This window comes from Gossypium arboreum, chromosome 11, assembly GCF_025698485.1.
Source record: "Gossypium arboreum isolate Shixiya-1 chromosome 11, ASM2569848v2, whole genome shotgun sequence".
In the NCBI taxonomy this organism is placed as follows: Eukaryota; Viridiplantae; Streptophyta; class Magnoliopsida; order Malvales; family Malvaceae; genus Gossypium; species Gossypium arboreum.
In genome coordinates this window covers 5,739,211-5,765,501 of record NC_069080.1, presented here as the reverse complement: position 1 = coordinate 5,765,501, position 26,291 = coordinate 5,739,211, and the positions used below count along the sequence as shown (strand labels likewise).

Sequence of the window (26,291 nt, the reverse complement as noted above, 5' to 3'; positions counted from 1 at the left end):
TAAAAAAAAAAAAATTAAAGCGATTCACTCATGTAAGGCGAAAAACCAGCAGTAATTGAGATGAGAGGGAGAAGTAGTCAAGAGCTTCCATAGAGGTGCAAGAAGGGCTCCAAACATTGTGTATGGTGGTTGGCCAGATTGAGGAGTAAAAGAGAAGAAGAAACCCCTTACCCCAATCATAAGTAATATATATAAAAGAGTCATTGGTGTGTGATAAAATATTTATGTATGAAGAATATCAATAAATGTGAAAAGATGTATTGTAAGAGATCAAAATCGACACCTATTAGTTTGTGTAAAAAATAATACAAAATTAAATGTAATACCAATTAATTTGGTTTTGAACAATATTACTTGAATTGAATTAGATCGATTGATTTGATTAAAATTAAATGTGATATCGGTCGATTCGATAGATTAAATTAATTGACTCATGAATTAATATATTATGAATCAATATAAATTAATTGAATCAAGTTAAAAAATTATTGACATGTTTTCTCTATTTTTAATAATTTATTTAATTAAATAGATATATGGATTAGATGGTGGAAAACTAATGATGTGATTGTAATTTAACTGCTCGGTTTTGAAAAACTTTAGTTTTATTATTTTACATAGATCTAAAATAAAATAAAAAATGAAAATAAAAGCTAGATAGAGAGAAAGAAAGAAAAAAACTGTAGCGTATTTGGAAAAGAGAAACCAAAAATTGGGTGAGACAAAATTTGGAAAATACACATAAAGTCAGGAAGCTGAGTGGGAAGGTGTCTGTTTGGTTGCCTGCTGGTGAGCGCGATGATGGAGAAAGGCAAAGAGCCCGCCGCAGCCAACGAGGATGGCGAAGTTGGTAAGGCCGAGAGCGAGGAGATTCAGGAAGCCTTAGAAATTGTCCTCTTTCAAGTCTCTGAATGTTATGTTTATTTGGTCAGTCCCCCATTTCCTCTCTTTACTCTTTATGCATCATACGAATCTCTCGATCTGTTGCACGTCAACTTTGAACTTCTACTGTTTTTCCTCGGATCACACTCAATTCGTTCAATTCTAGCTGAATTCTATTTAGTTTGGTAGTGGATCAAGATTCAGATTCAATGGTTAGAATTATTAGATTGCTAGTTATGCCTTTTCAACGTGGACTTCAATTTTGCAACGAGCAACGTAAACAATTACTTAATGGAACTCTAGACACAGTTATTGTAAATTGAGGTGGGACTTCTAAGCGGATGAATTGTCTATGCTCAATTTTAATGTAAATTGAGATGGATAGTTTTTATTTAGGATATTTTAGGTTTGGAACATTTTTTATATAAAAAGTAAATAAGTGGATTGGACCATTGTTTGCTTTGGTAAATGGATTTTACTTGCGTCTACAAGATAGACTTTTGCCTTACATCATGAATGTCAGAAACCAGGGATTCAAAAATGTTTTCCTTCAAATATGGTATGGTAGGGATCCATTTAAATTATTCTGCAGTCTTTTTCATTTGCTTAATCAATTTGTTTTGCAGATAGTCGTCTTTCTTGATCGTTATTTTTTATGATTTATGCAGAACTGTCTGAAGCTGATAACTTTACCTTGCATGAATTTATGATACTGAGATGAAATCCTATGCCAACCTGATTATAACACGATCTCTGATACAAGCATTTGGGTGTTTGGTCTGTTAAGGTGTGCGTATTCCCCAATTGAAAAAGCTGGCATGTTGTGAATCCCTCTTCCCGAAATGGTACCTTGATAGAATAAAAAAAGAAAAAACTGATCTTGATGCCAGTTTGTAGAAAATAAGTCCTAGATCATGAGTAAACTACAGTAGAGATCTAATTTCACTTTACCACCCTTGAGATATTGGACTAAACATCACCAATCTAAACTCAAAGAACTGGTTAGAGATATGTAGAGTTAAAGGAAGATAATTTCATCTGGAAAACAATTTTATGTAATCCAATGTTCTCCAGGAATTGCACTCCAGGCATAGTTAGTTTTTGAAATAGAAGTACTGTAACAATTATCAGTGACAGTCTGATCAAATATTAATGTACAACTCTATTCTAGAAATAGAGTGTGTGAACAATGTGTAGGAAACCAATATATGCCATTTAGGAACCCTCTAGGAAGTTCCAATTGCTGAACAACTTGAATCATCAAAAACTTGACTTAACTAGCTTTCCAACCATAATGATTTATGCTTTTTGATCTTTAGATTAGTGCCAATTACACTTGATCATAACACAATTCTAAAATTACTGCCACTCCAATTTTTGTAATGAATAAGTCTTATCAAGATTGTATATTCAAAATGGAAAGCTAGACTTGAACTGTCTCAAGCATCACTGTAAATAATCTGATAAGAATGTTTTTCTTTGGTGATTTGATATTTTGCCACATCTCAATCTATGTTTGCATTTATGCCAACACTATGACAATTTTGCATGTTTCTTGATTACTGAACTGTCCAAGGAGCGCTAGTTCTTAAAGAGTCTAGATATTGGTATTTGACTACCAATTCTGCATGTTTGCATGTTTCTCGATCAAATGCAAAATATCGTGTTGTTTAAGTTTGCTCGTTCCCTCCTCAAACTTGTAGAATGTGTCTAAGTCCTTGTTGGACTCATAATGCTTGTTCTTAGGGGACTAGAAATGGATATATGTATTTGTGTGCATGTGTGTGTGTGTGTGTCTTTATCTGTGTCTGCATGCAGAGATAGAGGGAGGGAGGGAGTTATTATCGGTGAATTCCAAGAATCTTTTCTGTGTATGATGCAATTGACCTTTGGTTGTTACTTCTAAGGAAACCTAGGTTGAAGCAAGGGGATTGCTTTACATGTAAATATTTGTTCTTTATTTATTATCTCCATTTCCTCAAGTTTTCATATCAGAATACAACCACAAATTCTAATCACCTAGGTGTCCTACTTTCGTGAAATCCAATCTTGTGGTATTTTCCCACTTTTATCCTCTTTACCTTCTGTGCCTGCTATGCTATCTAGCTAATTCAACACATTACTTCTGCAGATACCTCCAAGGAAAACTGCAGCATCTTACAGGTAGTTGTCCTACTTGTCAAGATATGATACCCAGTATGCTAGAGAAAAAAAACGTGAATGATATCATTTGTATTATATTGTGTTTACCATGTTCTATTCACAATGATGTTGAAAACCTTACCTATCGTTCTTTCTCTATTTGCGTGATTGCAATTCGCTTCCATTTGTGTAACCTGCATTGTCAATAATAGGAACTGTTAAGTTTGTCATCATGTTAGGTGAACCTTTGTTCATTTCTTTTTGTTTGTTTTCTATCTTGGTGTCAACTTGCATAAAATCAGCCATATTGCTGAAAAGAAAAAATCATCATGTAATAAACAGATAGAGATATCTATACCATTTTGCCCCAAAATTTGAAACTAAATTTATTTCTCCATGAAAAGAATTGTTTTTAATAGCTAAGAAGCTGTAGGATAATGGAAAAGTCTTTCACTGCCCAAACCCGATGAATATATTTCTCCTTAACCTTCAAGAAGGAGAGTGCGTAAAATATCTGATCCAGGCAGCACTACAGTGTATGCAATAATTTCAACAATTAGGTTATGTGCTGAGTTTATTGCGGCTGTTAGATCAGTTAACAATGATTAAGATTTTCTTGCTGGGGTAGATATGGATATTTTTTCTTAAATTTATCTCAGGGCTGATGAATGGAATGTCAACAAATGGGCATGGGAGGGAACTTTGAAAGTCATTAGCAAGGGAGAAGAATGCATTATCAGGCTTGAAGACAAGAATACAGGTAAACTTAGTTTTGTGCTTGGTAGGGTAATATGTATTTTGTTATCTTTTTTATTAGATGATTGTTTAGTGCTAGAACTCACTCTTCTTCTTAGGTGAATTGTATGCTCGAGCATTTCTGAGAGATGGAGAGCCACATCCAGTGGAATCTGTAATTGATAGCAGTAGGTATGTACAAATAAGTATACGTTAGATTTTGATGTGTGAGCAGAGCTATATTGCTTTAATTTTGATGCAGCCCATTATCTCAAATGTGTGTGTTCTGCAGATATTTTGTTCTTCGGATTGAGGAGAATATTGGTAATTTTTGCTTTCTCCTCTTTTAAATTTACTTTTAATTATGAATTCGATTTAAAATTTTCCGGTCAGTCCTTTTCTTGTTAATGTTTTCTTGCAATTGTTGTATATAAAATTCTTGCCATTCTGACACGTGCATATATTCCTTGATTATATTCTGCCTTTCTGATGCTGTAAAGTTTTAAGTTAAAATAATAACAGAAGAAGCACTTTGGAATCAATTAGAAACTTTGGTGGAAACACACCACAACGTTTCCCTCTGAGTAATTAGGAACTTTTCTGGAGTTGCACCTCAAATTTTATGGCTTCTCGGTACTACTCAAAATAATACGGCTGAATGCAAGCTTACTAAAAAAGCAAAATCAAAACTGTTATAGAGGAGTCATATGGACGTTAATTCTTAGATGCTTACTACTGAGGTACTACTACTGTGGTACTAGCTAGACTCCATCATTAACTATTCTTATGATGAAGCAATAGAGTACAGAATTCTTCATACTTATGTTTCCTTAGGGGTGTTGTAATCAAAGTAGTTTCTTGAAAAAGGGCTGTATTTATGCCTTTAACTCCTTTCCTATTCGGAGCATCCCTTATGGTATCAAGTTATCTTCTGCATTTAGCATCTAGGAAGATCAAACATTTCCATTTTTATGTAAAAAGGAAGAATCCATCTTTTGTAATGCAGCATCCTAAAGAAAGAAGAAATAGCTTTTACGTGATACTAGCTTTGCCTGATGTTGTCTTTGAGCTACGGTTACCCCATCTAGTTCTTGTAATCTTTATAGTCTGATTATGTTCTGTGACTTATTCTTCTGCTCAATTTATGTGGAGTATAACTGTCTCAATATACCCATGTACCCAAAACCTTTTTAACTTCTGTTCCGTTGTAATAGTATATATCACCGTGTGGTTGTCATTAAGGCAACTGGTTTGTGTTAAATGTCATAACATTGCAATTCCCTTTTTAAATGTTCAAGTATCTCCGAGGATGATGATCGATGTGCTTTGCTTATTTGCCATTGTATTTAGTTTTTAAACTCTATATTTATTACTTCAGAAGTCATGCAGGTGGTCGCCTTCGGCATGCTTTCATTGGCATTGGGTTTCGAGAGAGAACAGAGGCTTATGATTTCCAAGCAGCCCTGCATGACCATATGAAGTATGCTTTCATATTTGTGCACTATTATTTCATTTGCTTTCCTATTCTGTGATTTCTTAAGTTCATGCTGCTTCGTTTTTTCAAAGAATATGAATGAATACTGCACTAATAACTTTAAATCGTATTGAAGATACTTGAACAAAAAGAAAACTGCGGAAGAGATGGAGCAGCAATTCCAGAAATCTTCCTCAGTTGATTACAGTTTAAAGGAGGGGGAGACCATTGTACTTCAATTAAAAAATGTGTGCCATTTTACATCTTTTTAATACAATATAACAACAGCATTTCACATTCAAGTACTTTCTAAAAGGTTTTCTCCCTTATTGATGCCAAATGCTCAGAAAGGTGGCTCTACTCTGAAGTCAAAAGCTGCGGAGCTGGGCATTGACAAGATGTCTTTGGCTGACAAAGGCAATCGGAAAGAGCCCATCCTTAGCATCAAACCACCACCTCCCCCACCGACACCGCTTTCACCTGTAGCTAGCGCCCTTAAGTCACCCCAGCCACATCCACCAGCACAACTTTCACCTGTAGAAACGACTGGGAATTCTCCAACAAGCTCACCCCCGGATCTCCAGTTAGACGGAACTTCAGAAAAGAAGGCTTCGAAGTCCGAGAAAGAGCATAGAGATGAACAACAATGTGGTGAAAGTCAGAGCACAGAAGACATAGAGGAGGATGATTTTGGGGATTTTCAAGCAGCAGGGTAGAGGCTTGCAGTCAGGGTGTTATGTTTGTAATGGGAATATGCAAATGTTTTGTTTGTATTTTTATGGTGATGGTTGGAATTAGGTCCTACTGTTAAATTTACCATTCCTCCGGTAATTACTCCGTTTAGTAGACCATATACTTGGAACATACACGACATGAGAATAATCTAAAATTGGCTTTCGTTTTTATTTTTATTTTTTTATATATATAATAAACATGACTTTTCATTCTTAATAAGAATTTATACAAAATTCTTTACACACCTTTCTTCGTGGGTGCCAAGGTAATCTACTATCTCTAATGTTTTACCTAATTTTAATATAGTAACTGCTATTTCACTAGTCGTCGTCTCCATCGCCACTTTCTTCCACTCCCTTCTTTACGTAATCTAATTCCTTCTATAGTAATAATAACAAATCATATCTAGTGTGATAAATCAATTTAATATCAATTTAATCATTAACAAAATATTTAAAAATTAAATTTTAAGCCATTAATAAATATTAGAGTATGATGTCAAATTTAATGTTGAATGTCTAGCTCTTTCATTTTTATATTTTAATTAAATTTAAGCGTAAATCTTTTATTAATATATCTTTAAAAGTATTTAAAGAACACAAAGGAATATTATTGTTGGTACTCAAAAAATCAAGAGTTGATCATCCCTCCCAATCTGTCGTATGTAGTAATGATGAATCAAATTGATTTAAAGCTTCACAATGTGAGGAGAGTAAGGAAGAGCAAAGCTTTCTTCAGACTACGGAAATCTGTGCCGCTAATTGGAACAATCAAGCGGGTGACATGTAGTTAAACTTTGACTGCCACCTCAACTCATTTGGAGAGCCTCAACACGTGTGCGCTGGAAATGCGATGAAAGGCATAAATTGTTTCAAACGGATAAGAGAATAAGATGACTCACCTCTCCTATTATTATAATCACAACATGTGTCCCTACCCTCCAACTCAGCCGACTACGTGTCAGCTCCCATGCACAAACCTCCATCTTCTCCAACATCCCCCCCTTCCCCTTATTTTAACACCACTCCATGTTTCATTCTCTCAACTCAACATCAATACTGTTCCACTTATTAGAAACAAAGCAAGCAAAATCCAAAATCAGTGAGATATGGCGTCAGAACAACTTAGTCGTAGAGAAAACACCACATCCGAGAGAGACATTCATTTGGAGGAGAACAGAGTCCCTAAAATGGCTACTCATTTCGAATCTCTTGCCGAGAAATCCAGGCAGTCCGATGTGGGTGCTGCTGCTGCCAAGCACAATCCTATTCATGGTGAGCGCCATGAATTTCACTCCCTTGAAGGGAAAGTCGGTGACGTGAATGTTTCCGCTACCATAATCGCCAAAACGGAAGCAGGTGATCAGGCCAGAGAAGGAAGAGGGAAACAGCTTCAGGAGAGAAAGGGAGAACCTTACGCGATAGGGAAATTCCAAGTGACTGCTCCTGGAGCTGGGGCTGGAGCTGGAGCTGGACAGGAGAGAGGTACTTCAATGGCGTCTAAGGCCGAACACGAGAGTGATAAAGAGAAAGGACGACGGAGTTATGCTGCTGGAACTGGACAGGAGAGAGGTACTTCAGTGGCGTCTAAGGCCGAACACGAGAGTGATAAAGAGAAAGGACGACGGAGTTATGCTGCTGCTGCTGCTGGACATCGACAAGAGAGAGGTGCTTCAATGGAGTCCAAGGGCAGCAAACAAGAGAGTGATAAAGAGCAAGGACGCCGCACTCAAATGGCTAGTAGCGAAGACGGGGTTAATAAGGGAGCTAAAAAAGAGGGTGGTGAGAAACAAGAGCAGTTATCTGTAGAAGAGATATCTAAGCTCAGAGCATCAGCTCAACAGAATTCAATGGAGACCCTAAGGGCTGCCGAAGAACGGTATAACCAGGCCAAGGAATCGGCTGCCCAAGCGCTTAATACCGCCGCTGATTACACCAAAGAAAAGGGCCAGCAAGCCAAGGAAACCGCTGTTCAAAGCGCTCAGTACGCCACAGAGAAAGGCGGACAAGCAAAGGACACCATCATTGAAGGTGCAAAAAGGACTACACAATACATTGCAGAGAAAGGAACCCAGACAAAAGACACTGCAGCTGAAACCCTAGCAAGTGCCGGCAACTACACAGCGCCCAGAGTAGAACAGGCGAAAGACTATGCCTTGCAAACGGCAGTGAAAGCCAAAGACTCCGCAGTTGATGTCAGCAAAAACATTGCGAGTTATGCTGGGGAAAAAGCAGTGGTGACCAAGGATGTGACGGTAGAGAAAAGCAAGGAGGCAGCTGAATTAGCGGGGAAAGTGGCTGTCGATGTGAAGGACAAGGCCGTCGTAGCTGGATGGAGTGCGGCACACTATACGACTGAGAAAGCAGTGGAAGGAACAAAGGTGGCGGCGAAGATGGTGGAGGGAGCAGCGGAGTATGCTGGTAAAAAATCAATGGAGCTTGCTGCCAAGCCAATAAGGGCGGCCAAGGATGCTGCTTCAGCTGCTGGCGAGACTCTGAAAGAGTATACCGCCAGGAAAAAGGAAGAGGCAGCGAGAGAATTAGAAGCTAAGAGAGCTACTGAAACACAGGTATTTAACCATTTATGATCCTCTTATCAGTTATCATCCTTCCCTATGTAAATTTCAATTATTTCGACATAATGAATTCTATTATTATTGTTTCAAAGGGTGATATCAGTAGTTACCGAGAAGAAGAAACCCAAGAAAGATCGAGCGAGAGCCAACAACAAATGGAGGATTTGGCCATAAAACCCAAAGAGAAATTCGAGAAAACTGCAAAGCCAATTGGAAATGCCCTGACGCAAACCTTTCAGGGGTCATCAGAGCCTAACAAAACCGGTGAATTAACACAGGTTTATATTTCTGCAAATCAATTCCAAACAACCCCAGTTTCTTTTCACTTTTGTTTATGAAAATATGTTTTTCCTGCTGACATGACCGATTGTGATTTGAATATTTTGAGGAAACTGAGAAGAGAAGCCAGGTGGAAGAAGAGAGAATCAAAAAAGTGCCGATGGAGGGCGTAGAGAGAAGAATGGAGAGTGGGGCAGAGAAAACAGTTGAGGGTTCAGGCGTTAGAGAAGAGGAGGAGGAGGAAAACCAAACAGGTGTATTGGGAGCCATTGCTGAAACCATAGTGGAAATTGCCCAAAACACCAAGGACCTTGTTATCGGACCCGACGACCAACCCAGTACTCAGAGCGCCAACCGTTGTGACTGACGATAATAAGCACCCAGCAAGCCACAACATACAACGTGGAACCCAAACCAATATATATGATGTGATTGGCTTAGATATTGTGTTTATTTGCTAGTCTTTTAAATAAATAGGAATTCTAAATTCCGACGGCTGTTTTCCCTTCTTTTGGTTTAATGACACGTGGATAATTACATAAAAAAGTTCCTGTTCTTAGTGCATGTGGATAATTTATATTTCAATGCTATAATTTCTGCAATCATAAAAAATAATTACAGATTATAAATTCTGATGATATATCTGTTTTGTTTTAGTACAACAACTTGCCGATATAATAAATATAAAAAAGAATAATGGACATAAAAATACTGAAATGAAGATAAATAACAACTTGAAATAATATTGCAACACGTGTCGGAATTGAAGGAATTAAGAACTATAGTATGTTGTCCCATCTTGTACTTTCCAATGTCTTCCCATTCATAAAACCTACATCTGTATTGCACAGCCAAATCAATCAATATTTCTATATTACAATTATTTAGTGTTTTTAGTATTACCATTTATTCTCAAATCCATCTTTTTCTTTTCAAACAAATCTTGAGTTTTGAGGGAAAAATTTTGAACTCTTTTTTAATTATTTGATAATGGGTTTATATTAATATACACATAATTTATGTATTAAAAATATGATAAAATTATTTAAAACTTCACAAAAAAAAAAAGCGTGTTTTTTTAACAAAAGAAAATAATATGAGAGGCAAAATTGAAGCTTAAATTGTTGGATTGGACTAGACTTACTCTAGAATTTTAATTTAAATAGAAATTAAAAGAAATGAGAAAAATTACCTGCAGAAGCGTAGTATTGAAGTGGAACAATAGTAGTAGTATTGTGGATGGCTTTTTCTTGCACCGGTTTCTCCGACTGGGAAGGATACGGATATCCGCTGAAGCCGACGAGAGAATTCACATCCACATCGGGATTATAGCATCGTAATGTACCGTCGCTAATGGCTCCTTTAACATCGATTAACCGCTTTGTCGGCGTGACGGCTTGAGCAGGTCCCATTTTGAACACAGGATGAGTAGGCTGGTGGTCATGATCTTGTAGGAGCATCATTTGGCTTTGCTTTTTATACAAGCTCAGCTCTTCATATATTTTCCTATAATCACCATAAGGTCCTAACACCGGATCCTTTTGCCAGCAAAAGGCTTCCCATATCAGCGAATCCGCCACCTTTTTCCGGTCTTCGTCACTGTTGGCATTACGGACTATCTTGGTCGCGTTGCTAACACCGAAAACCTTGTGCACGGCTTGGAATTCTCGGCACTTATCGGCCGGGAAATAAGGCGCCAAAATGCAATTCTCGTCGCATTTTTTACGTTGATGCTTGCATGCAGCGCATGCCGGATGGACTCGCGATGCGGCTGCCGCTGCTGCTGCTACACCATTGCTAGTTTCCCTTTGCATCCTAATTTTAAGATGGTATAATCAAATTTATATGAAAGTGGAACCAAATAATTTAACTACATATTAAAATACAAGTTGGAATTTACATTAGACATCATCCATCTTATACATATCCTAATATATTAATGGAAGATCAAAATGAAGATTGAAGAAGTGAATAAATAAAAAGGAACAAGGAAGACATGAAGGTGGTAAAATAGAAAATACCTGTGGGGGAAGGGTATAAATATATAAAGTTGGTTTGGAAGGGAATGAGAAAAGTGATAGTGAACATAACATAAATAATAAATGGAGCAGAAGAGGATGGGCAACAATTAAGAGGTTTATGTAAGGTGCACGAAAAGATTGTCACTTTGAATTTTGGGATGAGTTTAGGTGACTCATATGAAGAATAAGAGCTTTTTCTTTTTATAAACACTCTTAATCTTCTTTTTAAACTATTTCCATTCCAGGTTTAAATCAATAATTTAGCTGATGATTAAACAATTGCATCTTATGTGCACTATAACACTATCCAACTCCTGTTGTACTTTGATTAGTGAAGTTTATTTTTAATAAATAAAATAAATAATATTATTTAACGATATTTTAATCTTTTAATTTACCAATTACATTAATAAAACTTTTAATTTACCATTTATCTAAAGTGTTTTTATAAAAATATATATTTTTATACATTTTATTACTTTATATATATTAATAATATATTTTAATTGAATTAGTATCACAAGTTAACTTAGCACTGACCCAATATTGAGGACAATATAATAATAAACAATTTAATCTAATATTTTCTTTTTAATAACATATATATTTCATATATTATTATTAATTAGTTTTAAATCATATATTTTATTATTTAATGTGAATATTTATGTTTCAACACACGCATACCGTGTCATAAGATTTCTAATAAAAATAATGTATTTGGCAAACATGTGATTTTTTTTAATAAAATAAACTCCAAAAAGAAAAAAAAATCAAGCCATGAATAAAAAGTTGAGATTTTTCCTTTCACTAAGGACAAAAGTAACATTTCACACACTAATAATTTAAATTTACTTGTTCAACCTCTTTGGCTATCAAAGATTGGACTGTTTTTATTATTGATGTTACGATCACTTATTTTAGCACTGATGTACTAAATAAGTTTATTCTAATGTTGTTACATTAACCAACCAAATTAGGCACTAAAGATTGAATCTCACCTTAGGCTCTAACGATAGAGCTGAATGAAATTCCAAGTAGGGATATGCTTAACCCTTATTAGCCCCTACCTCTTGAACTTCATTCAACATCTCGGCCTTTTCCCCAACACATGGTTGCCACTCAAGTGTTTCACCTGCAAACATAGGGATGATATTGCCAAAAGAAAACGATAAAGAATCTGGAACCTTCCATGAAGCCTTCGTTAATTTAATCTTTGAGGTGTTTCTTGGGAGACCGTAGAAGTCTGGTCCGTTGAAGCTTGTAAATGCTTCTAATTTATCAAGCGCACCTGCCTATGATAGACAACCAAAAGACAGACTCAAGGTAGGTAAACAATCAACCAGAAGTGTAGTATTTCTATTAGATCAAGCAATTGAAAACAACTGTATTATCAAACAATTACTTCTAGAATCCTACAAATAGCCATTTACTATTTCAATGAGAAGCATGATGTATCCCTCAAATGTTTTAAGCACATTCTGCCAACCCACATCTAAACTTAATGTTACTCAAACTCAGGTGCGAGTCGAAAATTGGTGTAAGTCAGACAGTATCATTATTTTTTTCTTTTAATTTTCCATGTATTAGGGCAGTCCTTGGAGAGTCATATCTCTATACAGCTACACCAATACCTGAATATACATAGGATACAGATGTACATGAACATTGGAATCACTGACCAACCTTTCCTTCATTTATATGGTTTCATCTAGGATTCAAATTCCGTTGCAGCATTCTTGAAAATAGTAAGAACCTTATAATTAAATAAGAAATGTACCTCCTCGAAGACCTTGGCATATAGTGAAATTGCAACAGGGGCGTTGAAAATTCCAGCACAACCACAAGAACATTCTTTTCTTTGTTTCTCATGGGGAGCACTGTCAGTTCCAAGGAAAAATCTTTTGCTTCCACTAGTCACAGCTGAAACAATAGCCTGTCCTGGGGTAAGACCAGCACACATAAAAAGTGTGTTAAGACACAATTATTAGAAGAAAGGCTATTAAATTTATCACACTATCTAAGTTTTAAAACCGTAAGGAAAAAAAGTATATTCATGTATGGTAATTACACCATGATTTTAACAAAAGCAATAATTCATAAAACATAGTTCCAACACATAGAAGAAGGAAGTCCAATGATATAAATACAGATAGCAATGCATATTTGCAGCATCAAGTAAACTGTTGATTGGAGCATACTGTGGGTTTCTCTTTTGAGTACTGGAAGGCAGTAATTATGCGGCTGCAATCCTCCTTGGAAGAGAGCATTTCTATTGAGAATAAGATGTTGTGGCGTGACAGTTGCAGCCAAAAATCCTACAGTGGAAAACAGAAACTTGAGAGCTAATGAGAAACAAGGAAGAAATCCAAAAGGACATAAACGATTCTACCACTAACACAATAAATGAAGAACCAAATTTCTTCCCAAAAGGCACTTAAGTTTACCTTCTTCACCGGACTCAACAAATCTAACAGCATCCATAGTGGTGATATGTTCCATCACAACCTTTAGTCTTGGAAGCCTTTGAATTAAAGGTTGCAAAACAGTGTCAATGAACACTTTCTCACGATCAAAAACATCAACATCAGGATCTGTGACCTCACCGTGAACCTATAGATAAATCAAATTTCAGTCTTTCTTCTAAAACAATAATAATACAACTTGTAAGCAACAAAAGTAAAGCAAAAAGAAGAAGAAGAAGAAGTAATGTCTTGCAATGTTGACAAGGAGATATAGGCAGCATTTGCTTTTCTCGTGTTATCTAAGAAATCACATTTTTAAAGAAAGAAACCTTTCAAAAACTAAAATATAAGTAACATAGAGAAGGAAGCCACCCGCTTATAAAAGCCTTTGGTCATTTTAGAAAAGAGGAATTGTTGTATAAAGTATAACGTACTATATTCATGAGTTCTTTCATACAAAATGGGATAATGTTTGCTTGTTCAAACATTCTAGCTTCCACAACATGCTAACCCATGATCTTTGCCAATGTACAAAAGCCATGTAGTTAACCGACATACAGCAGTGAACTTAGTAGCATAGTTCAAATTACCAGTAACGGCATGTTTTCCTCAACCATCTCTTCAAGAACTGGTAGACATTTCCCAAACAGATCAGTAACACCATCTTGAGAATTTGTGGTGGCACCAGCAGGGTATAACTTAACAGCAAAGACAACTCCGCTCCTTCCTGTCAACGCATTAGACCAATTGTCAGCAAAACTGCAAGATTCAAGTCAGAACAAATGGAGCCAAATAACAAATAGGAGTCACTTCTTTAATTGTAGTTGCTCTACTATTCTAAATGAAAGGACCAAATTCAAAACAGCAGGAAGTCAAAAAGCTTGGCACAGAAAGGAGATTGTGGAACTTGGTAGAGGTTTTCCACATGTGAAACAAATACGAGGCTTCCTAGATACCATATTAAATATGAGATAGACTTACTAGCGAGCTTGATCTCATTGGGACTGGTTGTATCTGTTAAATAAAGTGTCATTAGAGGAGTGAAGTTGCTATCGGCAGGTAATGCTTTCAAGATTGATTCTCGATAAGCAACAGCAGCAGCAGTAGTGGTAATAGGAGGCTTCAAATTTGGCATTATTATTGCCCTTCCAAAGTGCTTTGCACTGCAGTAATAATACAAATTAGATGGGAGAAAAAATCACAACCATTCAGATATTAGTCAACGGATAATTTCCCTATAACTTGAAGAAGTAATTCAAGTCAACTAAGGGTGATCAAATGACTGTTTTGATAATTTGGTTGAAGCTTGTTAAAACAGAATTAATCAGGCATGTTTAACTTTCAGAACAGAAACCACCCAACCACTAATAAGTAAAAAATCCACCAGATAAAATAAAAAAATCAGTCAGTAAGTTCCAACTACTAATAAGTAGATTCTTCAGCGTAAACCAGATATATATAAAGATTATAAGAGTTCTCTTAGACTGAGCATAGATCAAAGTATGGCATTGCTAATCTTTCTCACTTCTATTTAATCATAATGCAAGACAGGGTTACATTTGAAACCACCAACGCATGTTGGATGCTCAATAAAAATTCAGAAAACAGGAAAAACAAAATGTACAATCATGCCCACAAACTGGCATTGATGTCAAGAAAGCAGTCGATGCAAGTGTATGTGAAAGATGTGAAAAAGTAATATGGGGATAGTTTCAAGCAGTATCCAACACAGAGTATCTCAAATAATAGATATTGAATCCGAACCAGTATGGGTCGAAGTAGATAAACTTGGAAACAATGACAAACTGAGAGACTCAAAATCTTTTATCATTTATGACAACAACCAAAATACAAGTTTAACAGGATTGCAACAGTGATTTCAGCGGCTTGGGTTATTACCATAACCTGAATAATACCCCAAAGTCTAGTATTAGAAAACGTGGGTTATTAAAGTAAAACAACCTGTGAGGAGCAACAGCTTGAAGAAGGTCACCATCACGGAGATGAAGATGCCAATCATCAGGTTGAGTTAGGGTTAGCTCCATCCTGGGTTTGCTGTATTTGGATTTTCTTGACCCGTCAAATCTCGTAGAAGCGAACTTAAATGCCTATAACAAAAGAAACAGTTAAACCAAGTAGAAAGGCAAGGCAAAACCATGAAATGGAGTAATGGTCAAACATCAAACAACAGTGAATGATCTAAGTATAAAGGTTACAATAGAATCCGATTCAGATAAATAAAGCTTCATTCCTCTCAAAAGTCAAAACTAAAAACCCGTGGAATCAAATTGCAAAAGCATTGGTTATTGAATTGACAGCAAAAAAGAAAGTAGAAAGATGGAAGTTAATAATGAAAGAAAATGAAGATTATACATACTTCGCTAGGCCTAGGGAAAACCAATGAATTTATCATTTTAGTAGGAGCAGAGCAGCATAGAGTGTCTCTCTCTCTTAAAATTTGTCTGTTCAAAAGCAGAAAGGATAGAATCAGGGAAAATGTTTCATCTCATTCCAACATTATTTTTTACCACAAAAAAAAAATGAATTTTGTTCAGTGCATTTTATTCAATAAAACGATGGATGAAATTAGAAGAAGGTTTCTTGCAGACAATATATCGAACAGATAGGCTACTTGTGTGCTGAGTCCGAAAGAAAAAATCACCTGAATATTTGGGAGCTTGAAGGAGCTGGAAGCTGATGGAAGAGTGTTGGCTTTGCAATGAGAAGCAGTGAGTAATGGAGTCAGCGGGGCAGCGAGTTTTGCTACTAGTAATTTTATGGGTTTTCCTCGCAGTCGTCTACCATATCGAACATAAAGTAGCTGGGCCTTTTTATTAGAGCTTTTTTTTCTTTATAGCCATCGTATGGGTTTTTTACCTAGATAAAAAAAAATTAATAACGAAAATGAGAAAGATTGTAAACTATACAGTAAAATTGGATACGATTACTATGTTAAGCAAGCATTACTTATAAAAAATAATATTTTAATCTAAAAAGAAGTTAAGCCAAAATGTGAGACACCTATTTTCGAGTAGAAATGTTCATGGCCCGCTCATATCAAATAATATTTTAATTTCTCAGATTTTTATAAAGTAGAAAGATTAAAAAATTAGACTTTTAAAACAAACTTAGTAATACCTAAACATTGCATGATTACAGAAAAACATATATGATACACAAAATTTAATTAAAACATGAGAAATCATAAAAACATAACCTTTTCAAAAAAATTTAATTTTTCACATATAAATTGTTGAATTAATGATTTTATTAATTCTTTACATATGAATTTAATAAATGGTTGATCTTGATGTAAGTAATTTGATGACTAAGTTTAATAGTATTAAATAATTTTAATAAATTTTTAAATTTAAAAACATTTCAACATCAAATTATGAAAAATTAATATAAATAGATTAAATTTTATTTTCATATGAAATTCAAAATTACATCATAACCCCCAAATTAATAATTAAAAGTGATGCCCGCTGACATTTTTGCTTGACCATTTTTACATTAATTTTTTTAAATTTTATTTATTTTTATTAAAATATTATTATTTTTATATCTGATGTTGCTTCACAGGATAACAATATTTAATTTTATTGTAAATAATTTATAACATGTCTTGTAATGAATTTTTTTATATTATCTAAATAAAAACTCTCTCATATTCGATAAATTTAGAGCTGGTGGGTGGAATATTTTAAATGTTTATCTGTTAACACTTGAATTTGTTTATTGTTACTAACTCATACGCTAAAACATATATAAAAAATAATACTCATACTAAATATGTTGAAAGAACTTTTAAATTCTTCAAGAAAAGGCTTTAAAATAATCCCCCATCAAACCATGGTTCGAATCTTCAATAATGGTTTATATCATTCTCGATAAGATTTTATCTCTTACCTCCATCAATAGCCCTAAAAAATTCAAAAAGGAGAATGCTTCCAAATAACCTGCAAGGCTAATGAAATAAGTGTAAATATAATGTGTAATAATAAATTATGTAAATCTCTTGAGCACAAAAAGACTTGAACCGCCAATTTAAAGGTAAAAAGTTCTTGCCTACGAGTAAAGATTGAGCTACTTGAATCAAGAGGTATCTTATTTAGAAATAAACTTTAAATCTCTCAAATTGATGATTCTAATCCTTTTGTGTCCAGGTGATTTCTATAACTAATAATGCACTAGACCAACACTTATCTCATGAATCTTATATTATATTCGTCTCTATAAACCAATTAAGACTCTCAATGTAGATGAAAGACAAAATTTTACAAAAAAACACTTTACTAAAGATTTAACGGATTATCTAACCATCAGAACTTCAAAAATCTTCGTTGAAATTAAAAGTATATAATAATCAAGTCAAAATTCATTCTATTATTTTTCATCTATTAATATATAAAAAGTATTAAATATGAAAATGAATTTGTGATTCCTTCTATATCGATATTAATGGAGAAAAAAGTGAAACCAAACTCGGAGTAATCTCAGTACAAAGATTGATTCGTACAGCAGACGCCCTTGGACACGTGCTCAATTGAAACGCCGCGTTTCCTATTTTCAGGCCGAAAAGAGATGTTTCTTTCTACTTTCTGTTTAGAAGAAATTAATTTTTTTTTAAATTCATTTTTCGAAAGGAAAAAAGTTCTAAAAACTATGAATTTTATTAAATCTGACATAAGATTGGTTTATTTATCAAAGGAAAGCAAATCAGAAAATCCATAAAAGTTGAGAATGTGTCTAATACGAGATAGATAGATCATACACTCATGAACTGTGTTACCCAAACTCAGCATCGAAATTGAGAATGTGTAACACGAGCATACTGCATTTCTTTCAATTATTTCATATGCTTAAAAGATCATACACTCACAAGACATGCCTACATCTAAATACATATCAATATATCAAATACGATACTTAAAGTGAAAGTGGCACCACATACGTACAGTATGTCTAAGAGGAAAGGTAAAACCCAAACCATGTGTTTCAAGAAATTACAATCGCTATGGCCATTTAAAGAAAAATATATTGGATTTCAACCTACAACTTAGTGTAGCAATATATCTATCCTCAAATATCTTAAGAATGTCGAGCTCAAGACAAATGACAATTGGACCAGGCATGCATGCATGCGGGATCAAGTACTTAAGAAAAAGATAATCCCTATTGAAAAATTTGATTAAAAGTTACACACAAACTTGTTTTCCCGAACTGTAAAACATCAAGAAATTGTTTACAACTTCTATTAATGCAGGAAACCTTACTGTATCACCGACATTATTGAAGGTAAACTATAAGTCCCGTCATCAATGAGCTCGGCATCTCCTGTTCAAACTGAATTTCTATTAAACATTAATACATCACAAACTCGGTTGGAGGAAAAGAATCAATGTAAGATGTGAGAATAAAAGCCGTGGATTGAATGGTGAATCCAGAAATATGTATAGGAATCAACTTATTTATCAAGGCACTATTAGAGAGGCCTACATCATTTGATCTTTAAAGCTCTCAACGGATATCATCTTGATCCTCCATCTCCTCAAGGATGACATACTTCGCAGCATGTTTAGTCGGTGCTGACTCCTGCAGCCTTTGGTATCTTAAAAAACAATAAGAAAAGCAATGTTGGTCAACTTAGCCACGGCAGAAACCAGAAACTAGAAACAAATCAGTAAACAAACTGAGGAATCACATCAATGAACCTAAAAAGAGGCAAAGATAAAGATTGTACAGGTGACAATGAAATGCTGAAGTTTGTACAGGTTAATTATTTAACTGAAGAAATAAATCAGAATAAAGAGCAACTTAACCAATTAACTTGGTAGACCAACAACTAAAAACACCAGATTCCACAATTGGTTTAAAGAAGAAAAGGAAAATGCAAAAATATTAAAAAGAAAGACCAAAATTCTCCCTTCAAATGACATAGAACATTCCTATACACCACTATCTAATTCCGTGCCAACACTTGAGAAAGAAACTACATCACGACTAAAACCTCCAAAACTTTGATTTCAGATATGAACAAAGGCAATCTAACAGAACAGTAAAATCTAAAAACAATAAGCTGAAAAAATGTAAATATTATTTTAGTTCCACAACAAAAGACAAAGCATAGGCTCCTATTAACACACAATCCAACAAACATGAACCTCCTAACATTCAATTTCTCAGCCATAAGCGCTAAAGCATAAATAAAATATAAAAAATTCAGAAAGTTCTGAAAGAAAATCAATAACTACATCTTTTCTGCAGAAGACGGTGCCCCAAGCAAGAAGAAATTGCAAATTCAAAAAGTAGATTTATTGACCACTTACTTGTACCAATTGAATAAACTGACTCCAAACATAATTGTGAGAAGCCCAGCTCCTTTTAACCAGGTAAACTCATCATGGAAATAAAATACTGCAACCTGATTAAGTAATAGAAAAAGAATTAGAAAAACAACTACAGATAATGGCGGAAAAATAAGCAACAGCCCCAATCAGCATTAACAAGCAAAACAACAAAATAACGTTATGCATGTGAAGACTGTCACCAGATAAACTAAAGAAGATTTTGTTGGATAAAATAAAGAGGGTTAGAATTCCACTCCCAACCCAAATACAAGCCAAAAAATTACTGAAAATAAAGGGAAGCTGGAACTCCTGAAATAAATGTGTAACATTTGTATCTTAAATGGATAAAATAAATGTGTAACACCTAAAATAAATGTCCAATTACAGATGACTGCTATCTCAAAGTAAGCTATCTGTAGCATGCACAAGTAGATAATAATTGTTTGAACTACCAGCGACTCACAAGTTATATCTTAAATTGATCCTTTAGTAAAAAACCAAGATGTAGTAAAAACCATTAAACAAATATATATCCAAAATATATACCAATATGGTGACAGCCTCCTTCACCACTCCAGCTATTGTCACTGTAACTGCACTGGTTACAGAAACAAGGATGTACTCTGTTAAAACCTGCAAGAACAAAAAATGCTTAGCTCCTTCAATCCACAAGATGTGTATTACAGCTGCATGAAGAGAAACATAAAGCCTGTAAGCTTTTTTAGAAAGAAATAACCTCACCAACCTTCCAAAGGGTGAGAAAAGAGTCAAAAGACAAAGAAAAATATTTAAAATGAAAAAAGGACCCTTCAGCATAAAACCATACCATAAAGAATGCCAGTGTTCCACCAAAAAGCAACAACAAGCAAGTTCGAGCAAGATGCCATGAACTATTAAAATAATTGTTCTGTCCGAATTCATGCCATGGATCCAAGAAGAGAGAAAGAAGAGCTGTCACAACTGCCATTACTGGAGTCACATAGCTCATGAAGGTAAGAGGGTTTTTCAAACCTGGAGAAATTAAACAGAAATGAACTTAGAGCAATGCTGTAAAACACCAGAAGCATGAAGCATAAAATAAAGACTAGCTCATTTTAACAAAACAGGTAACTTCTCGCCAAACTACTCGCAATTTATCACTACATACAAATTCAAACCCTTTCACAGTTAAAAGAAAGTTTTCTAGAATATCATATCAAAATTCAATTTTAAACCCTTCTATAAACTTTATATGCTCAAGACAGAAGGATTGCTAAAAATTAAGTTATATAACAAAATTAAACAAAACTATCTAGCAGCCATCAATTCAATTCAATGGAGTAACCATATCTCACATATATGAGTTATCTGGAGACAAGAACACAGTCAGAATGTTGTCTAAATCAAGAATATATGATGACAATATCATGCAAATGCATTGATCCAAAAACATAGAAAAGAGTATGTCAATTACTTGCAATAATAAACCAAGAACAAGAAAAAAAAGAATAAACTTAAGGAAAGAGAAAAAAGAGAGGACGGGGATAGTCAGAGGGCACCTACCATAGACTTCTTTCTTTAGATAGCAATCCCATTCCAGAAAGCGTACCATTGAAAAGTCAATTTGGAGACAAATAAATAATCAATATAATCAATAAAAATAAATGAAAAAGTAAAAAAACAATTTGAAAACTGGATAAATACTTGAACTCTAAGTCTAATGTTTCACGTAACTAACCAATAAATCAAAGCCATACCTGCAAAAGTATTTGAGTCATACACCAGCGAAATCCAGACATGACAGCAGCAAGCATGACAAAGATAAAACCCCAAAACTCAAATTCAGTGTCCCTTGCAACTGGAATAAAAAAGATCAACTTTCACAGGTGTTATTAATATTTGACATTGTAAAAGCTTGACACACACACACAGAGAAGCAACAGCAGAAATGAAGGATGTCACAACCAGCTCACATATTACTCTCACTGTAGAATGTATAGTCTGTCAGATTGATTTGGATAATTAAGGCGAGATTTAATGTTGGAAAGAGATTGTAAGATCGCGGTTAAAAAAGACTTTAGTAGATTATATATTTGAAACAAAACAATAAATCAATTATACCAAATAGATCATTTTCTTGAAATATGCAATCCATTATTAAAGTTACCAGAATGTATCATATTTACAACATAAAAGCAAAATTAAATAAGTACCCAAAAGTTTTTCAAGAAAAAAAAAGTACCCAAAAGAGATTTTTAAAATTGGGTTTCAAAATTGATTTCAACATCTAGGGCACGCTTGTTATTTCAAGGAAAATAAATTGGTCAATGAAAAAAAAAAAAAACACTTCGGTCCAACAGAAAGTTAACTAATTTTCAGAAACTGTCTAACGCTTTGAACTGAGACAATTACCAAAACAAAATATGGAATTGGCAAGAATCTTATACCTGTTAATAGAATTCCAATAGAGATTACCACAATGATCCCTAAGAGTTTAAAGCTTGGGGACTCCAACCTTCCAAAATCAACAGTCAACGTTAATATAAATGTATAAAAGACAGCTTAAACTACCGTATCACTAACACCTTTTAAGTTTTTTAGCATTGAACAAGCATAAAAACTTAGAATTTTCAAAGTTATACATGGTTTCAAGCTACTAATAAGCATAAACTACCAAATTACTCGGTCCCTACACCTACAAAAGAGAGCTTCATCCCTACACTTGAAGACCATCTAAACAGTTCAGCATCATCCAAACATTAATGGACACGAAAATTTTAAAACTGACCTGAATGCAAAAGCAAATAGGAGAAGAAATATAGGAGCTGCTGATTTACACTGCAGGGTACACAGGAAGAATATTTTAGTCAATAACACCAACAGAAAAAGAAATATCAAAAAGCATATTCACAGAGTAGGCCAATTTGATGAGACTAAATATACATCACAATTAAGAGTACAGAAGAGTTAACAAACCATTGTTGCAAAAGTAACAGATATGAAAACCAGGGATACATTGCTCAGGTTAACGTCCAGTGCAGTTGAAAGAGCTGTAGGTACAACTGTGAAAGGCAAAGTCTATCTGTACATTAGTTGATAGAAAAGTTAATTAACAGAGAAATGCAGAGGTGGAAAAGCCGTAGAAGAACAGGAGACCAGCATTTTGAAACCTTAAATCTAAGTGCAACGATGCACCTGGCTAGTGATGCAATTTTAAACATATAATTACAAGAAATTTACTCAATGGACCACATGCAAGCACCATATTAACATTATTAATAAGCAGGAAAGAACATATGTTTGATACACTCACCTCTGTAGAAGTAATCCCTATATGACATTGCAACCGAAGGCTGAAATCTATGAGACCAATACCACGTTATTGCATTTGATAATAAAGCTTGAAATGCAAAGTGGATAGTATTCATCAACAAGGGAGCAGGAAACTTCCCCAACTCATCTCCCAACAAGGTTTTGTTGTACCTACTCACAGCAAAATATAAGAGGAAAAATGGACAAGGTTCAACAACTATGGTCTTAAAATTGGCTACAATGCTACTGAGATTTTACCATGTACTTACAATGTCAAAAATGTGCTGAAAGTGTACCATACAAGTATAAAGAACAATGTCTTCAACACATCTGCAGTAGAAATAGAGTTGCTAGATGCTTTTGGGCTGCCAGTAGAATTGGCTCCATCAACACTGATATTTGATGATCTTCCATCCCCAATATACTCATTTTCAACATCAAAAGGTGTATATTTCCCATTTCTATCTTTCCCATGTAAATCTTCCATGGCACTTCCACCATTTAAGTGCATACGCTGCTCTGGAAATTTACCGTATCTAATCCCGTCTACAAATCCGTTGTCTAACCCACTCTGATTAAGCATAGGCAACTCAAAATCAGAACCTTCTATGCTAGGAGCAGTACTCTCGGAAGGGTGTTCAAAATGGATTATCCCATCTTCATCAGCCCAGCGAGAGAAGGAGGGCTCCCTGCGAAGACCTGAACCTTGATTTCCACTATGAGTATCAGTTGTCCTGATGCATCCAACTGTTTCTTTATCAAAGTTACTCTCTACCATCTCCTTTCTCATTCTAAGTTAAGGCCCATCTAAGCACAATTAATCAATGCCCAATTAGTACTTTCTTTTCCATCAATTTATACAACTATATCATTTTGCTCAAGTTTATCACGCAAAACTATTATGTGAACAATATTTTGGGCATGAAATGAACTAAGAATCAGCCACTCTACTTAGTGCTTATGTTAGATCATTCAAAGCCCCATATATCACCTGCTGTAAACAAATACAATATCAAAACTTGTCAAAATCTGAGTACAAAAGCTTCATTCGAAAGCAAGAGATGAAGAAAATATGAGACGATGGAACTCTCAATTCCCACTATAAACAAGCAGGCATTATTTCTCAAAAAATAAAATTTTATATCTATTCAGTTTTCGCAGTGATAAAACACCGCATTAAATAAGTTTATTATAACAAATAAGCCCCAACCCTCCATCCCTCAAAATAGGAGCCTCCCATCTCTTAATAGTAAACAACATAAATGAAAAGCAAAAAAGAAAATAGCTCAAATAAACAAAAATATATCTAACAGAGACAAATAAATTTCTTTATCTAAATAAAAAAGCAAGCTAAATCAAACTACGAAGAGCTTCGATGATATTCAAAAATGAAATAAAAGAAAAATAGGAAAAGGAAAAGGAAAAGACATTGAAGTGACCTGGTCAAGTTCTGATGAGATCCAAAAGCAGCGAAGAAGGATGAGAGAGTCGGCAACAAAAGAGGATCTTTTAAATATGTAAAAGAAAAAAGCAAAAATTAAGAGATCTGGATTTTTTTTAATGTAATAATTATAATTATTATGATTATGATGCTGTTCGCTTGAGCGTTATTATCGAGTCTGCCCAGCTTTTAAATCAAAATCGTACGTTCAACCAGAAATCTCAAAAACAACATCCAAAATGTTATTCGGTAAACGATTTTAATTTATTTTTATTTAACGTAAAAAATATTGAAGTTTAATATTTTAAAGGTTAAATTATTAAAATAATTATTTTTATTTATTTTAAATTATATTTTAGTTATTTATGTTTGAAATGTTACATTTTAGTCACTTACGTTAACGTGTTGTAACATTTTAGTCGTTGAGTTGTTAATTATATGGCACGTTAAATTATTATTTCAAACAAAATTTTAGATTAAATTATACAATTAGTCCCTATATTTTTTATTTTATTTTGAACAATTTAATTTTTTATGTTCTTTTAACTTTCTTTTTTCTTTATTTTCATTATCTTTTATTTTTCCTTTGATTTTCTCCTTCTCCATCTCTTTTGACGTAATTTTTCTATATTTTCCATTTGTTAAAACTAAAGGGAAAGAATAAAAGGAAAATAAAGAAATAAAAAGAAAAAATTAAATTGTTCAAAAATAATAAAAGTATAGGGACTAGTTTTAACAAATGGAAAACATAAAAAAAAAAAAACTATGTTAAAAGATATGGAGAACAGAGGAAAACAAAGGGAGAAGCAGAAGAGAATAGAAAAAAAAAAGAAAATCAAAACAAACGAAAAAAATGTGGAGACTAATTATATAATTCAACCTTAATTTTTTTTTGAAATGATGATTTAACATGTCACGTCAGTTTATTGTTACACCATTAACGATTTAGTGACTAAAATGTTATAACACGTTAACATAAGTAACTAAAAACTAATATTTCAAATATAAATGACTAAAATGTAATATGAGATAAACAAAAGTGACTATTTTAATAATTTACCCTATATAAATTGTGTTAATGTATTTTGTTGGGTAAATTCTGTATAAATAATACTTCTTTTGCTTTTATAAAAATTTAGTTTAAAAATCCAAACATAAGCATTCTTTAATTTAATTAAGCGTTTGAAACTTTTTCAATTAAAAATTATTTTAATTTCATTTATAAAAATAAATTAAAAAGAGAATTTTATATGCATAGTTATATTAAGTCCAACAACTCATATTATATTAAAAAGTGGTAATGTTTAATTTGAGTACGGAATTTCAAAAAAAAATTGACTATGACTTGAAAAGTTTAAGTTATTCAATATATTAATAATGGAGATAAGGAAAAAAAACATGGTGGTGTAAAGAAGGTCGATTTATTAAAATAAGTGAAAAGTTGAAAAAGTATGAGAACAAAAAGAGGAGGATGTTGTGTATGTAAAAGAGGTGAAGTGCTAAAGAGAACCATTTAGGGTTGCGGATGGAAAAGAAGACTCGTTCCTTATTGTTCCATAGGGTATTTTTATAAGGGAGAGGTCTTATGTCCAGTAGTGTCATGTTATTGATAAATTTGAGACATGGTGATTGTGTGGTTATCTAGGTGGCATGGTTGTTGTAGGTGGGTTATTATCAGATATGGTAGGTGATGGATCATTCACAAGTGCTTCTTAGGTGACTACTAATGATGTCACATGTCTAAATTAAGTAGAAGTATAATATATCCTTCGATTGAAGGGTAGGGGCATGAAGGTATGATAAAAGTGTTGGGTGTGGTGCTAAGCATAGGCAAATGTAACGAGGGTAGGTAGGGGCCTCACAGCCTGACCAAATGAAAAAAAATTCAATTCAATTCT

General features: G+C 34.0%; 5 protein-coding genes across 13 annotated transcripts; 2 read left to right on the top strand and 3 right to left on the bottom strand.

Moving 5' to 3' along the window:
* Window positions 1-574: 574 nt before the first annotated feature.
* On the top strand, window positions 575-6,190 carry LOC108473999 (uncharacterized protein At1g03900). Of its 4 annotated transcripts, none has more exons than XM_017775849.2 (8): window positions 612-927; window positions 3,014-3,045; window positions 3,684-3,784; window positions 3,879-3,951; window positions 4,052-4,083; window positions 5,149-5,239; window positions 5,370-5,481; window positions 5,581-6,190. In XM_017775849.2, the coding sequence occupies exons 1-8, from the start codon at window positions 799-801 to the stop codon at window positions 5,947-5,949; spliced, it is 939 nt and encodes a 312-aa protein (XP_017631338.1). In that variant the 5' UTR covers window positions 612-798; the 3' UTR covers window positions 5,950-6,190. The 4 variants fall into 4 exon arrangements, with proteins under 4 accessions (XP_052877679.1, XP_017631338.1, XP_017631337.1 ...); XM_017775848.2 differs by having other exon boundaries at window positions 618-927; window positions 4,022-4,083; XM_053021719.1 differs by lacking the exon at window positions 3,014-3,045 and having other exon boundaries at window positions 575-927.
* A 793-nt stretch (window positions 6,191-6,983) lies between these two features.
* LOC108474125 (seed biotin-containing protein SBP65-like) lies at window positions 6,984-9,309 on the top strand. Its single transcript, XM_017776044.2, has 3 exons — window positions 6,984-8,537; window positions 8,636-8,821; window positions 8,932-9,309. The coding sequence occupies exons 1-3, from the start codon at window positions 7,077-7,079 to the stop codon at window positions 9,187-9,189; spliced, it is 1,905 nt and encodes a 634-aa protein (XP_017631533.1). The 5' UTR covers window positions 6,984-7,076; the 3' UTR covers window positions 9,190-9,309.
* On the bottom strand, window positions 8,659-10,636 carry LOC108471645 (LOB domain-containing protein 4-like). The gene is made up of 2 exons (XM_017773231.2): window positions 10,015-10,636; window positions 8,659-9,660 (listed from the first exon to the last, which is right to left on the bottom strand). Exons 1-2 carry the CDS (start codon window positions 10,634-10,636, stop codon window positions 9,602-9,604), a joined length of 681 nt encoding a protein of 226 aa, XP_017628720.1. The 3' UTR covers window positions 8,659-9,601.
* A 1,074-nt stretch (window positions 10,637-11,710) lies between these two features.
* Window positions 11,711-16,173, bottom strand: LOC108470591 (dihydroorotase, mitochondrial). Of its 2 annotated transcripts, XM_017771949.2 has the most exons (9): window positions 15,971-16,173; window positions 15,686-15,770; window positions 15,271-15,416; window positions 14,290-14,471; window positions 13,899-14,035; window positions 13,291-13,456; window positions 13,045-13,161; window positions 12,624-12,784; window positions 11,711-12,138 (listed from the first exon to the last, which is right to left on the bottom strand). In XM_017771949.2, the coding sequence occupies exons 2-9, from the start codon at window positions 15,719-15,721 to the stop codon at window positions 11,893-11,895; spliced, it is 1,191 nt and encodes a 396-aa protein (XP_017627438.1). In that variant the 5' UTR covers window positions 15,722-15,770; window positions 15,971-16,173; the 3' UTR covers window positions 11,711-11,892. The 2 variants fall into 2 exon arrangements, with proteins under 2 accessions (XP_017627438.1, XP_017627439.1); XM_017771950.2 differs by lacking the exon at window positions 15,686-15,770 and having other exon boundaries at window positions 15,971-16,169.
* Window positions 16,174-18,307: 2,134 nt separating this feature from the next.
* Window positions 18,308-24,635, bottom strand: LOC108473848 (probable sugar phosphate/phosphate translocator At1g06470). Of its 5 annotated transcripts, none has more exons than XM_053022013.1 (13): window positions 24,392-24,635; window positions 23,222-23,946; window positions 22,954-23,123; window positions 22,617-22,702; window positions 22,429-22,478; window positions 22,088-22,155; window positions 21,398-21,498; window positions 21,204-21,216; window positions 20,488-20,672; window positions 20,208-20,294; window positions 19,641-19,735; window positions 18,811-18,922; window positions 18,308-18,657 (listed from the first exon to the last, which is right to left on the bottom strand). In XM_053022013.1, the coding sequence occupies exons 2-12, from the start codon at window positions 23,740-23,742 to the stop codon at window positions 18,832-18,834; spliced, it is 1,467 nt and encodes a 488-aa protein (XP_052877973.1). In that variant the 5' UTR covers window positions 23,743-23,946; window positions 24,392-24,635; the 3' UTR covers window positions 18,308-18,657; window positions 18,811-18,831. The 5 variants fall into 5 exon arrangements, with proteins under 5 accessions (XP_052877973.1, XP_017631126.1, XP_052877975.1 ...); XM_017775637.2 differs by having other exon boundaries at window positions 23,222-23,943; XM_053022015.1 differs by having other exon boundaries at window positions 18,308-18,648; window positions 23,222-23,943.
* Window positions 24,636-26,291: the final 1,656 nt, after the last annotated feature.